General features: G+C 44.4%; 1 protein-coding gene across 2 annotated transcripts in view; it reads right to left on the bottom strand.

Annotated features, from left to right (window-relative positions):
- IFT122 (intraflagellar transport 122) overlaps nucleotides 1-22,164 on the bottom strand; it is a 147,485-nt gene that overhangs the window by 18,231 nt on the left and 107,090 nt on the right. For both annotated transcript variants that reach the window (XM_082265531.1, XM_082265532.1), the window contains exon 25: nucleotides 14,821-14,932. In XM_082265531.1, coding sequence (XP_082121657.1) covers nucleotides 14,821-14,932 — 112 coding nt within the window. The remainder of the gene's footprint in view (nucleotides 1-14,820; nucleotides 14,933-22,164) is intronic.

Here is a 22,164-nt window from a genome sequence, read left to right as displayed (position 1 = left end):
AGGAATTTCCCCATCAACAGAGTGTGTTGCGGGAAAGACAATCACATCATCTATGGCCTTCCATAGAGATGAGGCTATTACACACAATACCTCTATGGACTAAAGGGTTTTTTTTTTGTTTTTTTTCTTTAGGTTTTTTTTTGTTCCAAACGCATTTTATTGAGAAAAATACAAGGGAACAAAAAGAGTGGAAGTATTACATTAACAAGACCAATGTGACTGTGACACTAAAATAAGTCAAATGAACAGGCAATAAAGAATTGATATAGGGTTTCAAAGACAGTATGGCTAAATATTCATAAGATGCTAATAACACATTAATATTTCTGTTATAAGAGGTTGTATGGGTTATAAGTGAAGGGAAAACGTAATATCAAGGGCTTGTTACACAGAAGAGGGTATGTAAGGCTTGAGTGTTATTAAGTAAGATATGCTTTAAATGGGGGTGATCTTGTTACATATAATTTAATAATTGTGTGGGCGCGTGTGACCAGCGATTCTAGGACAATATCCCCCCGGACAATATCCCCCCCGGACAATATCCCCCCCGGACAATATCCGCCCTCTAACCCTAACCCTATGTCCAGGGGGATGTTTTCCGGGGGGGTATTGTGCCAGGGGATATTGCCCGGGTTATGTTGTCCGGGGGGATATTGTCCCGGGGGGATATTGTCCGGGGGGATATTGTCCTGATACCGCGATGAGCACATGCACCACAGTAGGATCTGAACATGAATTTAGGGATATATAAAGGGTGTTTGCTTGATGTGGATTTGGATTGTAAATTTGCTTCCTTACTATCAGAAACTAATAGTGGTCACAAACCAAGGTCATTTACTGTTGGTTTAGTGTGCCTACAAGACAATATATGTGAAAAAAACAAGCAAAAATCAAAAAGCTGCTAGCACTACAATCGACAAAAGTTTGTATACTATATAAAAGTGCAGCGCTAAATAATATTATATATATATATATATATATATATATATATATATATATATATATATATATATATATTCGGAAAGTGCTGTACCGGAGTGATGCCTGCAGCTTAAGGCATCACCCCGGTACCGGCGTCCATAGCCGACGGTCGGCTGTCTTTTAATGACAACCAGTGCGGCTGAGAAGCCACTCAGCTGTCATTACAAAGGAGCGGGATGGGACGTCCCCCCCCCCCGCCGCCTTCCGCTCAGGAAACCCGGGCAACCAGCCTGTATGGCCGCCGAAGACCCAATCAAAGTCGCATTCAGCTCTGATCGGGTCTCCATGTAAAAACCCGGAAGTGATCTCATGACTTCACTTCCGGGTACTCGGCGCCAGATTTAAAAAAAATGACAGCATTCAAAACAGCCAAACTTGGTGTTTTGAATGCTTTTAAGTGCAGAGGAGGGGTTTGGGGTCAGATCCCTCCACAAAAGTACCTGTCAAGTAAAAAAAAAAAAATTGAAAAACTTTTTTTTTCAAATGTATACGAAAATATCAGCCGATACCAATACGCGATGACCAAAATATCGGTGTCGGTATCGGCAATGAAAAAACGATATCGGTCGATCACTAATCTAAACCTGTGTACGGGCCTCAAGGTTCACCTCGCCGATCCAGGACTCAGTTGTAAGGGGGGGGGGGGGGGTTTTGTCTGCTTCCAGTCTTTCGCAAACAGCTTGCGGGTCGTGAACAATGTTTCATGTAGAAAAAGAGTTTTTATGAAGTGTATGTTTTGGGACATTCATTACACTAGGAGTCTGAGTCTTCTTCATTCTCAGCAGTATCTGTAAATTATTCCAACCCGGCTAAATATAGCTTTAAATGACAGACGTATCACCTAACAGTCTGCTAATGCCTGTTGTGCATAGATTAGCAAGGATTAACCTAGTGTCCTGTAATTACCGCTGTGGTTGTGTACTCTGCCTGTCTCACTAATACAATAGAATACGTCTCAGCAGCTCAAACGCTTCAGAATCTTCTAACACAGCAGAAAAGGACTGCCGGTAACCGAAAATGCAGAATCCCCGGCCTTGCCATGAAAAGCTGCATCGTGCCATCCCGGAATGTTTGAATAAAATGACCCGCTTCTGGACTGGAAGGTTTTATCCCCTTAATGACCAGGCCATTGTTTCAATACTGCACTGCGTTACTTTAACTCACAATTGCGCGGTCGTGCGACGCTGTACCCAAATAAAATGTAGAAAAAATCTAAATTTTTTTTTTTATCAATTTAGGCCAATATGTATTCTTTAACAGATTTTTGGTAAACAAAACCCACATTAAGTGTATATTGATTGGTTTGCGCAAAAGTTATAGCGCCTAGAAATGCTGCAATATTTTTATAGCATTTTTATTTATTTTTTCAATACTGCGCTGCCTTAATTTAACTCACAATTGCGCAGTCATGCAAAGCTGTACCAAAAAAAAATTAGTGTCCCTTTTTTTCCCACAAACAGAGCTTTCTTTTGGTGGTATTTGATCACCTGTGCTGTTTTTATTTTTTGAGCTATAAACAAAAAAACAGTGACAATTTTGAAAAATATTTTTATATCAATTTAGGCAAATATGTATTCTGGTACATATTTTTGGTACATATTTTTGGTAAACAAAATCCCAATAAGTGTATATTGATTGGTTTGCACAAAAGTTATAGCGTCTAGAATCGCTGCAATATTTTTATAGCATTTGTATTTATTTATTTTATTTTTTCAATACTGCGCTGTGTTACTTTAACTCACAATTGCGCGGTCGTGCGACGCTGTACCCAAATAAAATGTGTGTAAAAAAAACTGTGACAATTTTGAAAAAATAATATATTTTTTACTTTATGCTGTAAACACAGCCAAAAAATTTTTTTTCAAATATCTTTTTTTTTTATCAATTTAGGCAAATATGTATTCTGCTACATATTTTTGGTAAACAAAATCCCAATAAGTGTATATTGATTGGTTTGCGCAAAAGTTTTACGTTTACAAACGATGCAATATTTTTATAGCATTTATATTTTTGTATTTTTTTTTCAATACTGGGCTGCGTTACTTAAACTCACAATTGCGCAGTCGTGCGATGCTGTACCCAAATAAAAGTGATGTTTTTTTCCCCCCCCCACAAATAGAGCTTTTTTTTGGTGGTATTTGATCGCCTCTGCAATTTTTATTCTTTGCGCTTTAATCCAAAATAGGGACAATTTAAAAAAAATAATATATGTTTTACTTTATGCTATAAAACAGTCCAAAAAAATGTAAAAAATTTATTTCTTTTCATCAATTTAGGCCAATATGTATTCTGGTACATATTTTTGGAAACAAAATTCCAATAAGTGTATTTTGATTGGTTTGTGTAAAAGTTATAGCGTCTACAAAAGATGCAATATTTTTATAGCATTTATATTTATTTTTTTTCAATACTGGGCTGCGTTACTTAAACTCACAATTGCGCATTCATGCAATGCTGTACCCAAATAAAATGTATGCCCTTTTTTCCCCACAAATAGAGCTTTCTTTTGGTGGTATTTGCTCACTTCTGCAATTTTTATTCTTTGCGCTATAAACAAAAAAAGAGCGACACTTTTGAAAAAATAAAAAATGTTTTTACTTTATGCTATAAAACACAGCCCACAAAAAAAATTAAAAAAAAATCAAATTTTAGGCCAACATGTATTCTGCTACATATCTTTGGTAAACAAAATCCCAATAAGTGTATATTGATTGGTTTGCGCAAAAGTTATAGCACCTAGAAACGCTGCAATATTTTTATTTATTTATTTGCTTTTACTAGTAATGGCAATGATCAGCGATTTTTAGCGGGACTGCGACATTGCGGCGGACAAATCGGACATCTAACGGACACTTTTTGGGGACCAGTGACACTAATACAGTGCTGAAAAAAAAAAACACTAATGCACTAAGGACACTGGCAGGGAAAGGGTTAACATCAGGGGCAATCAAAGGGTTAAGTGTGTCCCTAGGGGATGCATGCTAACTGTGTGGGGGATTGACTCACTGGATGAACACAAGATCACTGTGTTCATCCTGGACAGAACGGCGATCTGCCTTGTTTACATATGTAAAGACGTACCAGTCTACCGGGGATGATCGCGGGTGGCCAGTGGACAGCGGGCCTGCTGGATCCGTTGATTGATATCCCCGCTAGCCAATAGCGGTGTGATCACACCTCCGGCGGCGTGATCGCACCATCTAGTGGCTACTGAACAAAACTATGTACAGGTTTGTCGATTCGCGCAATGGAGCCACACTGCTGCAGTAAAGACATGGCGGGCGGTCGGCAAGTGGTTAAAGGGGCTTAATAATTAGCTCAGGTGTTCTTTTAGGCCTTGTCCACACAGGTGTACTACAGCGCACACCAGGGGAGGACTGGGCCAGGGGGGCAATTGCCCCCCCCCCTGGGCCACTCTGATGCCCCGTATTAAGGCTGCACTGCTTCTGCCACAGACATGCCTAAATGATTCCTGGTGAAGAAGAGAAGTAAAAAGTCCCAACCGCTGACCTACTAAGTGTGGGATGAAGGCAAAGACAGGGTGCAGGCCCCCCCCCCCCCCCCCCCAGCATGGATGGTGTAAACTGTGTCTGAGCAGAGGCCGGTTCCATGCCCCACTGGAGACTCTCCTCCCCCGGCCAGCCCAAACCAAGCTGTCCCAGCTCCCCCCACCCAACCGCCCCCTGCTGGCCAGGTCCGGAACCCGGATTTGGTCGGTGAGTAGAGAGTACCTGGAGTGGAGCTTCAACCTGGAATGGGGGTCAGGAGGGGCCAGGAAGAGGGAGAGTGGGAGGGGGGCTGAGTCGCTGCACCATGGGCCTCTGGTTTGCACTTGCCCCCTGGCAACCCCTCGACCAAGCTGACCCCCAACCCCCCCTGGTAGCCAGGTCAGGAACCCATATTTGGCCAGTGAGTAGAGAGTACCTAGAGCAGAGCTTCAGCCTCGAATGGGGGTCAGGGTCAGGAGGAGGCCAGGAAGAGGGAGAGTGGGAGGAGGGCCGAGTTGCTGCACCATGGGCCTCTGGTTTGCGCTTGCCCCCTGGCAACCCCTCGACCAAGCTGACCCCAAACCTCCCTGGTAGCCAGGTCGGGAACCCATATTTGGCCAGTGAGTAGAGAGTACCTTGAGTGGAGATTCAGCCTCGAATGGGGGTCAGGGTCAGGAGGAGGCCAGGAAGAGGGAGAGTGGGAGGGGGGCCGAGTTGCTGCACCATGGACCTCTGGTTTGTACTTGCCCCCTGGGCAAAAAATTGCCAGTCAGCCCCTGACACACACCCTTGCAAGGGCTGTGTTTGCCTGCACGGGGATGCACAGGTGTTCCAGGTATGGAGTTTACAAGTATATGGATAGGCACACCGGCAGATATAGGTGGCAGATGAGTCTAAGAAATGCAGATCAGTGCAGTGGGGACAGGAGGAGCGGGGAGCCTGTTAGGAAGTTATTTTTTTTTTTTTTTTTAATAAAAGATATAAAAAGGTAGAGACGCCCTTTCAATTCAATTACAGCAGCACGTCAAACATGTCATGTTCTGTCAAGAGGAGTTTAGACAAATTCCAGAAGATTACACGTAGGCTCAGGCATTAGATTAACTTGTATGTCTCAGAGTAATTGACCCATTAAAGAAAAAACACAAACTGCCCTCTGAAGAAGGTGGAGACATGTGGAGATGGTTTTCTCTGTGTATTATAGTATCAGATTTGTATATTCGTCTTGTGGGGTGATCACACTGGAAGGACATTTGTACATTCCAGCCTGAAGAAGATGTATGTGTAGCTTACATCAAAGAGGGGACACGAGCATTGATCCCTCCGAGGAGCATTGATCCCTCCGAGGAGCGCTGAGAGCACTAAGGTCTTATACATGCAGGTTCAGCATATATAAGAGCAGTGTATACAGTGTATACAGTAGGGATGAGCTCAGGTCTGTTTGGATTAGGGTTACCACCTCTGTTCATGATTCACCTGGACAGTCCGGGTTTTGAATCATGTGTCCGGGTTTCAAGTGGGGTACACACTAGTAGAAAATCGGCCGCAAATTTCCGTCCGAGGAAAAATCGTACGATTTTCGGCTAGTGTGTACACAACTTTCAGCAGCCGATGCCGACATTTTCATCGAAAAAAAAAAAAAAAACGGAGGGACAAACTCCAAAATTTTAATCGTCTGTCCTCAGCACTACCAATTTTTGTTTAATGTGTATGCAGTACGTCCGCGAAAAATCGGGTACGAAAGACCGCGCATGATCTGAAGTTGCTGACGACCCCGGAAGTTTATCATAACAAAACAACAAAAATGGATAATTCGTATCTATATTCGTTGCATTATGAACTGAGCACCGACTCTCTCTCTATCTATCTATCTCCATCTATCCACACATACAGTGTACAGGGGACATATACTATACACCAATGTTGATATGTCAGAATACAGAAACCACAGTGGTGTGTACACTTTTAACCACTTAAGCCCCGGAGGATTTGGCTGCTAAACGACCAGGGGGTATTTTGCGATTCGGCACTGCGTGACTTTAACGGACAATTGCGCGGTTGTGCGACGCTGTACCTAAACGAATTTGGCGTCCTTTTTTTCCCACAAACAGAGCTTTCTTTTGGTGGTATTTGATCACCTGTGCGATTTTTTGATCACGCGCTATAAACAAAAAAAGAGCGTCAATTTTGCAAAAATAGCAATATTTTTCCCTTTTTTTTTATATGAAATTCCCCCCAAAAAAAATGTAAAAATCAAAATTTTTTAACATTTTCGGCCAATTTGTTTTATGCTACCTATGTTTGGTAAAAAAAAAAATCGCAAAAAGCGTATTTTGATTGGTTTGCGCAAAAGTTATTGCGTTTACTGACTAAGGGAAAGATTTTGGTCATTTTTGTTGTTTTTTTTTTAACGCGTAATGGCGGCGATCTGCGATTTTTTTTGCGGTACTGCGACATTGCGGCGGACAGATCGGACCCTTGACTGACATTTTTGACACTTTTGGGGTTACCAGTGACATTTCTACAGTAATCAGTGCTATATATATATATGCACTGTTACTGTAAAAATACACTGGTAATGAAGGGGTTAACTTTATTTGAGAGGGAGGGGCTGTGTGTGTCCCTAGGGGCGTGATTCTAACTGTGATTGGCTGTGGCTTCAGCTGTATGCAGAGTGATCAACGGATCTACATAGTAGATCCACATGATCAGCTCTCATACAGAGGGGAGAATGACAGGCAGCTTGTTTACACAAGCTGCCTGACTTTCTCCCTCTCCCCCGCCGATCGCAGAGTGACCGGCGGACATTGGGTCCGCCGGTCACACGCGCGGGGGGGGGTCCGTGACCACGCGGGAGCGCGCCTCCGGGGGCGCGCGCTCGCTCCCTAGACCCTCACAAGCTAGTGACGTAGCCCTACGTCACTTTGCCTGTGAGGGGCTGACCGCCGACGTAGATCGGCGTGCGGCGGTCGGCAAGTGGTTAATATCCACTGTATTTGTGTGTATAGCGGCAAAGTGGCTCGATTCCATCCAGCGACGTAGACCTACGTCGCTGGACCCCTCCCCTTGTGGGCGGCGCGCACGCACCGCCGGAGGCTCGCTCCCGCTGTATTCAGACACAGCTGGAGTCGGGCCAGGGGAGGAGAGGCAGCAATCACCACCGCTCTTCCCCGGTCGTCGGGGATCGAGTGAGGAAATCCGCCCGCTTGTGTAAACAAAGCGGGCGGATCTCCTAAGTGACAGACAGTGACAGATTACAGGATTCAGCATAGCTGAACCTGTGATCTGTGTCTGTGTCACACAGTCCCCTCCCCCCACACACGTCAGTAAGCACCAGGCATACATTTAATGTGAATTTGTGCAGAGAGGCCGCCGGTCACTCGCGATCTCCCGCTGGAGAGGGAGAAAGGCAGGCGGCGGATGTAAACAAAGCCGTCTGTCATTCTCCCTGATGTAACTGCAGAGATCATACGATCCTGCTATGTATGATCGTATGTCTCTGTGGTTACATCACAAGCCACGCCCCCCCCCACAGTTAGAATCACACCCCTAGGGATACATTTAACCCACTGATCACCAATAAAGTTAACCCCCTTCCCTGCCAGTGTCATTATTACAGTAACAGTGCATATGTATAGCACTGATTACTGTAGTAATGTCATTGGTCCCCCCAAAAGTGTCAAAAATGTCAGTCAAGGGTCCGATCTGTCCGCCGCAATGTCGCAGTGCCGCAAAAAAAAAAACGCAGATCGCCGCCATTACTCGTTAAAAAAAAAAGAAAACAATAAAAATGACATAAATCTTTCCCGTAGTTAGTAGCTGCGATAACTTTTGCGCAAACCAATCAAAATACGCTTATTGCGATTTTTTTTACCAAACATATGTAGCAGAAAACAAATTGGCCTAAAATGTTAAAAAATTTTGATTTTTACATTTTTGGGGGGGGGGGAATTTCATATAAAAAAATGTGAAAAATATTGTTATTTTTTCAAAATTGTCACTCTTTTTTTGTTTATAGCGCAAAAAGCAAAAATACCACCAAAAGAAAGCTCTATTTGTGGGGAAAACAAAGACATAAATTTAATTTGGGTACAGCGTCGCACCACCACGCAATTGTCCGTTAAAGTCACGCAGTGCCAAATCGCAAAATATGGCCTGGTCAGGAATGGGGTAAAATCTTCCGGTCTTAAAGCGGTTAAAAATACGCTCATTGAGAATTTTTTTGTCAAAGACATGTAGCTTAATACATTTTGGCCTAAATATATGACAAAAAATTTAATATATTGGATATTTTTTAACTGTCAAAGTAGAAAAATATTGCTATTTTTTCAAAATTGTCGCTCTTTTTTTATTAATATTGCAAAAAATGAAAATCGCACAGGTGATCAAATACCACCAAAAGGAAGCTCTGTTTGTGGGAAAAAAAAGGATGTATATTTCGTTTGGGTACAGCGTTGCATGACCGCGCAATTGTCAGTTAAAATCGCACAGTGCCAAGTTGCAAAAAGTGGCCTGGACGTAAAGCAGGAAAATCCTCCAGTCCTAAAGTGGTTAAATGCAGAGTGACCACAGCCTGCCCCCTTTCAATGCAGAGTGACCACAGCGTGTCCCCTTTCAATGCAGAGTGACCACAGCGTGTCCCCTTTCAATGCAGAGTGCCCACAGCCTGCCCCCCCCTTTCAATGCAGAGTGACCACAGCGTGTCCCCTTTCAATGCAGAGTGCCCACAGCGTGTCCCCTTTCAATGCAGAGTGCCCACAGCCTGCCCCCTTTCAATGCAGAGTGACCACAGCGTGTCCCCTTTCAATGCAGAGTGCCCACAGCCTGCCCCCCCCTTTCAATGCAGAGTGACCACAGCGTGTCTCCTTTCAATGCAGAGTGCCCACAGCGTGTCCCCTTTCAATGCAGAGTGCCCACAGCGTGCCCCCTTAAATACAGAGGTACCACAGCGTGCCCCCTTAAATGCAGAGGTACCACAGCGTGCCCCCTTTCAATGCAGAGTGCCCACAGCGTGCCCCCTTAAATGCAGAGGTACCACAGCGTGCCCCCTTTCAATACAGAGTTCCCACAGCGTGCCCCCTTCAATGCAGAGTGACCACAGCGTGCCCCCTTTCAATGCAGAGTGCCCACAGTGTGCCCCCTTAAATTCAGAGTGACCACAGCCTGACCACAGCATGACCACAGCGTGCCCCCTTTCAATGCAGAGTGCCCACAGCGTGCCCCCTTCAATGCAGAGTGACCAGAGCGTGCCCCCTTTCAATGCAGAGTGACCACAGCGTGCCCCCTTTCAATGCAGAGTGCCCACAGTGTGCCCCCTTAAATGCAGAGTGACCACAGCGTGCCCCCTTTCAATGCAAAGTGCCAACAGCTTGCCCCCTTTCAATGCAGAGTGCCCACAGCGTGCCCCCTTAAATGCAGAGTGACCACAGCGTGCCCCCTTTCAATGCAGAGTGCCCACAGCATGCCCCCTTCAAATGCAGAGTGACCACAGCGTGCCCCCTTAAATGCAGAGTGGTGTTCTGCTTTTGTATGTATGGCCGCACTGCATTCAGGAGTATATGGAAGCACTCATCTGTCATCCGCAAATAATTCCTGAAGTGGTCAGGATTGTTCTCTTTCAATTCCCTCAGTAGTGACATATGAGAACTGGTCACGGCTCAGCAGCCATTTCTTGCACCATGTTCTCCTCGTTCTCTTCTTTTGCTGCTGCCTTTGGATAGCCAGAACTCCAAGACCAAGTATTGCAAGGGTCTCAGATGTTTGGATGTCCATCTTCCAAATCGTTTTATCACGAAAATGGTGATAAACTGACGAATAATTCGAAGCGCAGTTACACGAACGACTTAAGAACAAAAAAGTCACGTCACATCAACAAGATGGAACTCAAAGGCGTGGCCTCGGGGTCACACGTATACGTACTTGCATCACACTCTACGAACAAACGTTCCAAGAAAAAAAAAAAATCGGGCGAGAAATTTTGTGAACATTATGCACTGTCAACTAAAAACGGTTATGGCCGCTGAGCAAGAGCTAGAAAAATCGGATGATATTTCGTCCGATTTTCGTCAAGTGTGTACGAGCCTTTAGTCTGTCTGAAACCCGGATACATCATTCAGACCAGGCTGTGACTCTCCTTGTGACCGACATACAAATCTGTTGCTGTCCGGGGGCAGGTTTGGCATCACTGGGGGGGGGGGGGGGGGGCGTTTAGGTCAGCAAGAGCAGTTAAGTCACACCCTCTGTTTGCCGCAGTGCAAATAGCATGCCGCATTACTACTCCCCTTGGTGAACCCAAAGGTGACCCAGGTCTTTTATAATCCTATAGTGCAGGGGTCTCCAAACTATGGCCCTCCAGTTGTTCAGGAACTACAATACCCATCATGCCTAGTCATGACTGTGAATGTCAAGAGTTTTACAATGCCTCATGGGACATGTAGTTTGGCAACAGCTGGAGGGCAATAGTTTGGAGATCCCTACGTATAGTGCAGTGATGGCGAACCTTGGCACCTCAGATGTTTTGGAACTACATTTCCCATGATGCTCATGCACTCATGGAATGTAGTTGAGCATCATGGGAAATGTAGTTCCAAAACATCTGGGGTGCCAAGGGCCCCCATCACTGGTATAGTGTATACCAGGGGCCTCCAGTAGTTCAGGAACTACAATTCCCATCAGGCCTAGTCATGTCTGTGAATGTCAAGAGTTTTACAATGCCTCATGGGACATGTAGTTTGGCAACAGCTGGAGGGCAATAGTTTGGAGATCCCTACGTAAAGTGCAGTGATGGCGAACCTTGGCACCTCAGATGTTTTGGAACTACATTTCCCATGATGCTCATGCACTCATGGAATGTAGTTGAGCATCATGGGAAATGTAGTTCCAAAACATCTGGGGTGCCAAGGGCCCCCATCACTGGTATAGTGTATACCAGGGGCCTCCAGTAGTTCAGGAACTACAATTCCCATCAGGCCTAGTCATGTCTGTGAATGTCAGTTTTCACAATGCCTTATGGGACGTGTAGTTCCGCAACAGCTGGAGGGCCATAGTTTGGAGATCCCTACGTATAGTGTATACTATGTATGAAGAAAAAAAAAAAAAAAAAAAAAAAAAATTGGCCCTGTGTTGCTAATGTGTTCAGGTTTGGCTTGAAGAAAAGGTGGCAGCCCTAGTTTGGATCCTAGTCTGAACCCACCTGAGAGAACCCATCAGGAAGTGGTCACTGAACTAGGCCAATCATAAGTGGTCATGGCATTCCCAGCTTTGGAGCTGCAAGAATACGCACCCCTTGAACGCAATCTGGGGTCCAATTTTCGCTGAAAGAAAAAGGTGGCAACCCTAGTTTTGGATCCTAGTCTGAACCCACCTGAGAGAACCCATCAGGAAGTGGTCACTGACCTAGGCCAATCATAAGTGGTCATGGCATTCCCAGCTTTGGAGCTGCAAGAATACGCACCCCTTGAACGCAATCTGTAGTCCAATTTTCGCTGAAACATGGAAGTGTGCACTAACATGGGCAGTGGCTCAACTCCGCACATCTCAGCTCCTGCTTTCTAAAGTTTGCTGTACAGTGGGGATGAGCTCAGGCATGTTCGGACCCTAGTCTGATCCCACTTGTGAGATCCTGCCAGGAAGCGCTCTTTGTAGTAGGCCAAACATAGGTGGCCGGACCAATGAATGCCTCAACCACTTATGATTGGCCTACTACAATGTGAGCTTCCTGGCAGGATCTCTCAGGTTCAGACTAGGATTCGAACATGCCTGAACTCATCCCTACTGTACATCAAGCTTTAGAAAGCAGGAGCTGAGAACTGCAGAGTTGAGCCACCGCCAAGTTAGAGCACACTTCTACGTTTCAGCAAAAGTTAGACCACAGATTGCGTTCAGTTGGCAGTACCGCCACCCAATGCAAACTCGCAACCACAAAATAGGTCCACATCATTGTGGCTCGAGGATACAGACTGGAGTTTCAGAGCCTTCCTCCTAGAATTTAAAATGTTTCTTCAGATCCACAAATTTCATTATGGCTCTGAAACCAAACGGCAGTGTTTGCCTCATCTTGAATTTCAAGAAACTCAACAAATTTCTAAGGTTTCCTTTACACTTGCTTCAAAATGTGGCATTGGACATGCACTGTCCCTGGCCTGCTCCATTCATTCATTGGATTTAAATTGGAGTTCCGGCCGCAAAATCGTCACAATAGATTTTGTGCCATCCGCTTCCTTAGTGTCACCTGAAAAACAATTGGATATTCCCGATTTTTAATTTTTTTTACTTACCTTGTTTCAGAAGAAAATATACTTACCTTCCTTCCACTTCCCACCCTCTTCGGCCGCGGCCCACGCCGTCATTTCCTGTCCTGCAATGCGTCCTGGGAGCTCTTACTCATCACTCCCAGGAGGCAATGGGCAGTGATGTAGGCAGCCGGCCGCTCCTCTCATCGCGTTATTTGCAAACAGGAAATTACGAGATGATAGGCTTCCCTATGGAAACCCTTACTATGCCAATCGCATAGTACTGGGCATGCGCGAGATTTTGCGCTGCATTCATCTGCCCCATCCAGTTAGAACCAGGAAGCAGGGCATACATTTTCATACTGCAGCTTCGGGTGATCACTACAAAGATGGCGGCGCTCAGCAAACGATTTCTAAAGTATGATTTTATGATTGCAAATCACTTATTAAACTGTGTAAAACTGGATTAGCGGATGTATGAAGGGCAGTGGATCACTATTTGGGAAGTATTTTTAAAAAAAAAAACGATTCTGTGGCCGGGACTCCGCTTTAAGTTCTTTCAATCATGAAAGCTCAGCATTACATATCTGTGTTACCTGGGGTGGTCTGCATGGAAAAGCAGCCTGATTAGGAACGCCCACTCTGCTAGATTGACACCCACCCATCAAGGCCTTTTGATATTTGCATAACTCCTCCCAAGAGCCAGCCCACTGCTTGCATCAGGGCTGAGGAATCTTGAGAGGGGGGTCTGAGGCAGGGAGCTGTGGTGTTTTTCAGGAGGCTATGTACAGCACCCTGCTAGCCCCCTCCCAGCAGCCATGGTCTGCCTGCATTGCATAGAGGAGCACAGAAACAACCTAGTGATGAGATCACTGGGTATAAAATAAGCTATGTAGGGAAGACAGAAAGTTTTTTTTTTAAATGTAATTATCATGTTGATGGGGGGGGGGGGGGGTTAAACATAAACAGATTAAGCTTAAATTCAGCTTCAATTTCTTTAAAGCTATACAAGCTGTTTTTGCATGCGCAGCCTATCAATCCTCCCGAGACTCCCTGAGGAAGTCACGTGACGTGACGTAACGCATAGGAGGAGCCGCCAGCAGTACCGGAAGTGACGTTACGGACCGGAGCGAAGTGTCTCCCAACGCCGCCGAGTTTGTTTCTTATACGCTTGTAATCTTACAACGAAATGTAAGTGTAACATTTGGTTTTAATAATAAAATTGATTTGATGTACTACACCATGATGGGTCTCTTTGCTTAATGAGCCCGAGGTCACGCTATCAGAGTGGGATCACTAAGGACCATACAAACATTGAGATAAGACCCCTGTTAAAGAAGCCCGACATTATCAGAAGGAAGCAATAGACAGGACATCCGGGCCAGAAAGTACCCAATCGAGGGCTAATATATATCCAGGCGATTATTACAGGTTACTGAGGTGAGAAGTTAGGACACCCATAAGTGACACCTGGTGGAGGAACAAGTCACTGCACCTTAATTTTCTGCACATTGCACAGCTGAATATACTAGCACATTTATTTGCAGTGGAAAGTAGATATGGACATTCACTGAAGACTGCACTTTACTAATTTAAGAACAAATTTATTTATCTACATATTTATATATTTTTTTACATATGGATATATACTGAAGTTTGAAATTAATTTTTTTGTTGGAATTTATTTATTCATGTATTTTTATTCACTTATTGATTGAAGTTTTACACACATCTATTGATCAAGTATATAGTATCCGGAAAATATAAGCACCCAGCACTTTATATTCGGTAACACTTGGCACTTTTGTGGAAAAATATTACAATTTTGGAATATTCGTAATTGAGTTGGATGTTTAAATAAGCATTGTAGAATACACCAACCTCACCACAGAATAATATTTATTTATTTTAAGCACATTTATTTAATGACTATCTCCACTTCTAAAAGCGCGCCACACATTCCTATATACATTACTTTACTAACTGGTGTCTAGTACCAGCTTGGTGGCGCAGCATTTGGAAAGTGACCCATCACCTCTAACAGCGCAGGTATCACCTACACATATACAACAGCCTATCAATCCTGTCTAATGTACCAGTTCTGACCTCAGCACTCCACTCACCATATGATGATGCAGAGAACACAAAGCCCTGCCGGCAGTTGATGCAGACGTTTCCCAGGTTGTTGAGGAAGGGGTTGTTGGTGGAACATCTGTAACACATCGGTACCAATTCCTGGGGAGAGACCAGAATAGACAGTTACACATGAAATAAAATAGGCAATTTCTCATCACCCTGACACCATGCGTCTTCCTCTTTATACCTTCCTTCTCTGAAGTATTGCAATTATTGTGTTTGTGATATGTTGCCAATCTTCCCACCTACACTATCCTTGTACATGCACTGATTGGACATTATAAAAAGCAAATCTGCTGCAAACTCTGTATCTGGGGTTTGTTCACTGTAAATAAAAAATATAAAAAAAAAAAAAAAAAAAGAGCTTGAATGTCCTCTCTTTAAAGCCACAACCCCTCTTCCACCAATACTCATCTTCACTACAATCTTTCATCAGAGCTCTCACAAATACCCGGTGGAAAAAAAAAAAAAAAAAAAAAAAAAAAAAATCGCAGATCGCCGCTATTACTAAAAAAAAAAAAAAAAAAACAATAAAAAATGACAAAAATCTTTCCCTTAGTTAGTAAACGTAATAACTTTTGCGCAAACCAATCAAAATACGCTTGTTGCGATTTTTTTTTCACCAAACATATGTAGCAAAAAACAAATTGGCCTAAAATGTTAAAAAAATTTGATTTTTACATATTTTTTGGGGGAATTTCATATAAAAAAATGTGAAATTTTTTTTTTTTTTTTTTTAAATTGTCGCTCTTTTTTTTTTTTATAGCGCAAAAAGTAAAAATCGCACAGGTGATCAAATACCACCAAAAAAAGCTGTTTGTGGGGGAAAAAAGGACGTCAATTTCATTTGGGTTCAGCTTTGCACGACCGCGCAATTGTCCGTTAAAGTCACGCAGTGCCGAATCACAAAATAGGGCCTGGTCTTTGGGCAGCCAAATCCTCCGAGGCTTAAGTGGTAATCCATTTTGGAATAAGCCTGTAACATAACAAAATGTAGAAAAAGTGAAGCCCTGTGAATACTTTCGGGATGCGCTGTATGCAGAGTCGCACCACATTTTGCGCCCTCCAGTTTTAGTAAATCACCCCCGTGTGTGTTTAATAATATTAGATGAGCTCCTATTGATTTATTGCAGTCAGAACAATTTCAACGACGTAACCTTTTTCTAAAATAATATATATGTCATGTGAATGCACATTGATTAATTTGCTCGCCGTTGTGATCCCGTCCTCAGCCGCCCCACACGTAGCCTTCCATACTTCGCTGCGCCGTAATCCCGGCTGCAGTTATTACAGAACATGAATTTCCATATGAATCAAAACTTGTCAGCAGCCTGGAGTAGCACCGTCCCCCAGTCCTGTCCATGTAAAACGACTACAAGACATGGCCTGCTCTGCCAATATTCCCCAGCTCTTTATTAGCGCAGAGATCTGCGATTTTCTGGCAGCTGGGAACACTTAGCAGAGCCAGATGTGAGACTTCTGAGAGGTTAACCTCTTCTCTGCTGAAGCCTAATTAGATAATGATTTATTTCAGCCGCTGTCCAGATTTCCAGCAGTTTATTTTCCTAACTGAGGTCCAGACGACACTGTTTACCTTGGTGTTAAACAAGACTTCCATTGGAATAGAGCCTGGAAGTGTGCAAATCCGTTTAATGTGAATTACCTTCTCTTTGATTTTTAAGAAAAGGTACACACCAGCGATACATGGACATTTTGTATTTAAAGAGGCCCTGTCACCATGCCTGTTTAGGGGAAAAAGTGACGGGGTCTCTTTAAAACCCACCCTCCAACCTGGTTTTACAGCGCTTTCCGCAGCTACCACAAAATACCCAGTGCTTTTGGGCAGTGGTCTCCAAACTGCCGCCATTTGCATTGACTTTATCCGTCCCTTGGGGAACTTTTACTTTCACTGATACAAGACACTAATCCTCCCACTGACGCAAACGATGGGGCACTATTTCCCCCACTGACGCCAACGATGGGGCAGAATAAATAGGAAATGATCTGAAGCATAACAGCAACCATCTCCATCCCTAATATTGTGTACAAAAAGGGGGCATAGGGATAGCGGGACTCCACTGACGCAAACGATGAGGCATTATTCTTCCCAATGACACCAACGATGAGGCACTATTCCTCCCACTGACACCAATGATGGGGCACTATTCTACAAACTGACACCAATGATGGGAACACTATTCCTCCCACTGACACCAATGATGAGGCACTATTCTTCCACTGACACCAACAATGAGGTACTATTCTTCCCACTGAGACCAATGATGAGGCACTATTCTTCCCATTCACACCAACGATGGGGCACTATTCTTCCCACTGACACCAATGATGAGGCACTATTCCTCCCACTGACGCAAACGATGGGGCACTATTCCTCCCACTGACACCAATAATGGGGCACTATTCCTCCCACTGACACCAATGATGGGGCACTATTCCTCCCACTGACACCAATGATGGGGCACTATTCCTCCCACTGAAAACAAAGATGGGGCACTATTTCTCCCACTGACACCAATGATGGGACACTATTCCTCCCACTGACACCAATGATAGGGACACTATTCCTCAAACTGACATCAATGATGGGGCACTATTCCTCCCACTGACACCAATGATGGGGCACTATTCCTCCCACTGACACCAATGATGGGGCACTATTTCTCCCACTGACACCAATGATGGGACACTATTCCTCCCACTGACACCAATGATGGGACACTATTCCTTCCACTGACACCAATGACGGGACACTATTCCACAAACTGACACCAATGATGGGGCACCATTCCTCCCACTGACACCAATGATGGTACACTATTTCTCCCACTGATGCCAACGATGGGGCACTATTTCTCCCACCGACACCAATGGCACCCCTCCCACAGCTCTGCTGTCTCTCTCCTTGTGCAGAATGACTGGTCTGGTCTCCGCCCCTCCTGTAGTTTTCTGCAGGCAGCCTGTAGTGGGTGGAGCTTATGGGCCCCTCCAACAGCTCTGCTGTCTCTCTCCTTGTGCAGAATGACTGGTCTGGTCTCCGCCCCTCCTGTAGTTTTCTGCAGGCAGCCTGTAGTGGGTGGAGCTTATGGGCCCCTCCCACAGCTCCGTTGTCTCTCTCCTTGTGCAGGGTGAGTGGTCTGGTCTCCGGCCCCCTCCTGTAGTTTCCTGCAGGCAGCCTGTAGTGGGTGGGGCCTGCTAGCTTCCTCCTCCAACTCTGTACAGCACAGTGATGATGTCACTGCTACATTTACAAAATAACTGGGTTTGCAAACGCATTTTGGGCACATAAAGTGGATTTATATCATCTAAGGCTATTGAGAAATATATTTAACCACTTGCCAACCAGCCACAGTATTGTACTGCGGCAGGTCGGCTCTTGTGCGTGAAATGACGTATTTGTATGTTGTTTCGTGCAATAGCCAGCAGAGGCGTATGCGGATTGGCCACAGGGGGAGCCAATCAGCAGGCCCATCTGACATCACACGGTCGCTCTACAGAGAGGTAGAACAGCAGTCTGCCAATGTAAACAAAGGCAGACCCACCTAACTGTCAGGGATGAACACAGTGATCTTGTGTTCCTGCTAAGCAGGAACAGGGATCTCTGTGTTCATCCAGTGAGTCCATCCCCCACACAGTTAGAAAGCACCCCCCAGGGACACACTTAACCCTTTGATCGCCCCTGGTGTTAACCCCTTCCCTGCCAGTGTCATTAGTACAGTGACAGTGCATATTTTTCACACTGACTACTGTAACAATGTCACAGGTTCCCAAAAAAGTGTCAAAAGTGTCAGAGTTGTCGGCCATAATGTTGCAGTCCTGATAAAAATCGCTGACTGCCGCCATTACTAGTAAAAATAAATAAATGTCATAAAAATATCGAATTGTTTGTAGACGCAATACATTTTGCACAAACCAATCAATATACGCTTATTGGGATTTTTTTTACCAAAAATATGTAGCAGAACACATATTGGCCTAAATCGATGAAGGAATTCCATTTATTTTTATTGGATATGTTTTATAGCAGGAAGTAAAAAAAATAAGATTTTTGTAAGATCTTACCGTAAAATCTTTTTCTTTGATGTCCATCGACAGATGCAGCCTCATATCCATGAGCTGAGTGGGTTTATGCCCCTCCCATCAGGAGTAGTCTAGGCAGGAAAATTTGAATACACACGCCCAGGGGGCTGTCCCTCCAGGCATAAACACCCACTGCACTACCCAGCACATCAGTTTAGTTTAAAAGCAGTGAAGACAACAGAACCAACCCCAGAGGGGAGGGTGCTGCGTCTGTCGATGGACATCAGAGAAAAAGATTTTACGGTAAGATCTTACAAAAATTGTATTTTCTCTATCGTCTATCGACAGACGCAGCCTCATCTCCATGAGCTGAGTGGGACGTCCCAAAGCAGTATAGGCATGAGGGGTGGGAAAACACATCTAGACAGTAATGTCAACTACAATTAAAAGAATAAAAAAACTAAGACTGGAGTCCCAGCAGGAAACCTAGGTCTACTTCTCTAGGCAGAAAAACTGATGTGCTGGGTTATGCAGTGGGGGTTTATGCCTGGAGGGACAGCCCCCTGGGCGTGTGTATTCAAATTTCCCTGCCTAGACTACTCCTGATGGGAGGAGCATAAACCCACTCAACTCATGGAGATGAGGCTGCATCTGTCGATGGACATCAGAGAAAAAGATTTTACGGTAAGATCTTACAAAAATTATATTTTCTCTATCGTCTATCGACAGACGCAGCCTCATCTCCATGAGCTGGGTGGGACGTCCCAAAGCAGTATAGGCATGAGGGGTGGGAAAACACAACTAGACAGTAATGTCAACTCCAATTAAAAGAATAAAAAAACTAAGACTGGAGTCCCAGCAGGAAACCTAGGTCTACTTCTCTAGGCAGAAAAACTGATGTGCTGGGTTATGCAGTGGGGATTTATGCCTGGAGGGACAGCCCCCTGGCCGTGTGTATTCAAATTTTCCTGCCTAGACTACTCCTGATGGGAGGAGCATAAACCCACTCAGCTCATGGAGATGAGGCTGCATCTGTCGATGGACATCAGAGAAAAAGATTTTACGGTAAGATCTTACAAAAATTGTATTTTCTCTATCGTCTATCGACAGACGCAGCCTCATCTCCATGAGCTGGGTGGGACGTCCCAAAGCAGTATAGGCATGAGGGGTGGGAAAACACAACTAGACAGTAATGTCAACTCCAATTAAAAGAATAAAAAAACTAAGACTGGAGTCCCAGCAGGAAACCTAGGTCTACTTCTCTAGGCAGAAAAACTGATGTGCTGGGTTATGCAGTGGGGGTTTATGCCTGGAGGGACAGCCCCCTGGCCGTGTGTATTCAAATTTTCCTGCCTAGACTACTCCTCATGGGAGGAACATAAACCCACTCAGCTCATGGAGATGAGGCTGCGTCTGTCAATGGACGATAGAGAAATTTATTTTTTTTTTTTTCAAAATGGTCAGTCTTTTTGCATCTAGCACAAAAAGTAAAAACTGCAGAGGTGATCAAATACCACCAAGAGAAAGCTCAATTTGTGGGAAAAAAAGGACATCAATTTTATTTTAGGACTGTGTCGCACAACTTCGCAATTGCCAGTTAAATTAAGGCAGTGCTGTATCGCAAAGAAATGGCCTGGTTATTAAGGGGTAAAGCCTTCTGATCCAGAAGTGGTTAAATAAAACGGTTTTGTGCCCGGAGTTCAACTTTAAAAGGTTCAGGTACAAAGCCCCATCAGCCCAGCCACTAATGAACATTATACTTACAAAGTGCAACAAACATTTGTAGGCCTCTGAAATGCCATTAAACATCTATAGCAACCCATTTTTATTACACCGACATGCCTTTCCCAATTTATTAGGCAATTTTCTTAGCATGCTTGGTTTTATAGCATTGGGAAAACTGCCAGAAGCGCTGAGATTGTATGGACTTGGCTGCAAACGGAGGGGGAATTGTTACTAAAATGCTTCCAATAATTCTTGTAACTTCCCTAATAAAACTGAAAACACAAGATGCGCCCTGATCATTTAAACTCGTATTAAACCTTCACTGTATATAGCATTTTCAATTCACTGTACAAAGCAGTATTTTGCCCTAAACACTTATATTTGCCCACTAAAAATTTGTGCAGCCATTTCTATTCTTGCAACACTTCCTCAAAGGTCCAGATCGGGGGAATGCTACTGCTGCGTCAGACCTTTACCAATCCACCATAACTTTAGGATTACTGACTGGCTAAGTGACTAACATTGATTAGTTCAACCTCAACCTTTTTTTCAGTCAAGGAACCCTTAAAATTATGTACAGTCTCGAGGCACCCCTTTCTAAAACTTTTAAAACAAAACCAATCATGCTCTCATGGGGCACTGGATCCAATGAAGCCCGCTCCATTATGTGGACTGTATGGCTTCATTTCCGATTCTCCTTGGCCTTTGGTGACTTTATAACAGAGGGCCCGGACCACCCTCAAGGGTAGAGTCTTCCTTATACCTTGCACCCCCCCCTTTTTTTTTTCTCTCTTCTTTATCCCTTCTTTGTCTCTTTTCTTCTCCTCTTATCTTTATCTTAACTTTACTGTATATTAACCACTTTACCGCTGCTCACTAGAGCTCTACTGCGGCAAAGTGGCTCTTGTAGGTCTGACGACGTAGACCTACGTCGGCAGACACTCCCCCTTCTCGGCGGCGCGCGCGCCGCTGGAGGCTCGCTCCCGCTGTATTCAGTCACAGCGGGAGTTGGGCCAGGGGAGGAGCAGCGGCGATCGCCGCTGCTCTTCCCCGATCGTCGGGGAATCGAGTGTGGAGATCCGCCCACTTGTGTAAACAAAGCGGGCGGATCTCCTAAGTGACAGGCAGGGTCAGATTGCAGGGTTCAGCATAGCTGAACATCCGATCTGTCCCTGTCTCACTCAGTCACCTCCCCCCACACACGTCAGTAAGCACCAGGCATACATTAACCCTTCCCTCTCCAATAAAATTAACCCCTTCCCTGCCAGTGTAATTTTTACAGTAACAGTGCATATGTATAGCACTGATTACTGTAGTAATGTCACTGGTACCCCCAAAAGTGTCAAAAATGTCAGTCAAGGGTCCGATCTGTCCGCCGCAATGTCGCAGTCCCGCAAAAAAAAAAAAAAAAAAAAATCGCAGATCGCCGCCATTACTCGTTAAAAAAAAAAAAACAAACACCAAAAACGACAGAAATCTTTCCCTTAGTTAGTAAACGCAATAACTTTTCGCAAACCAATCAAAATACGCTTATTGCAATTTTTTTTACCAAAAATATGTAGCAGAAA

The sequence above is a fragment of the Pelophylax lessonae genome, assembly GCF_965119305.1.
Source record: "Pelophylax lessonae genome assembly, chromosome: 8".
Classification (NCBI taxonomy): domain Eukaryota; kingdom Metazoa; phylum Chordata; class Amphibia; order Anura; family Ranidae; genus Pelophylax; species Pelophylax lessonae.
Note: the sequence above shows the minus strand (reverse complement) of the source record. Positions and strands in the feature narration are given on the sequence as shown.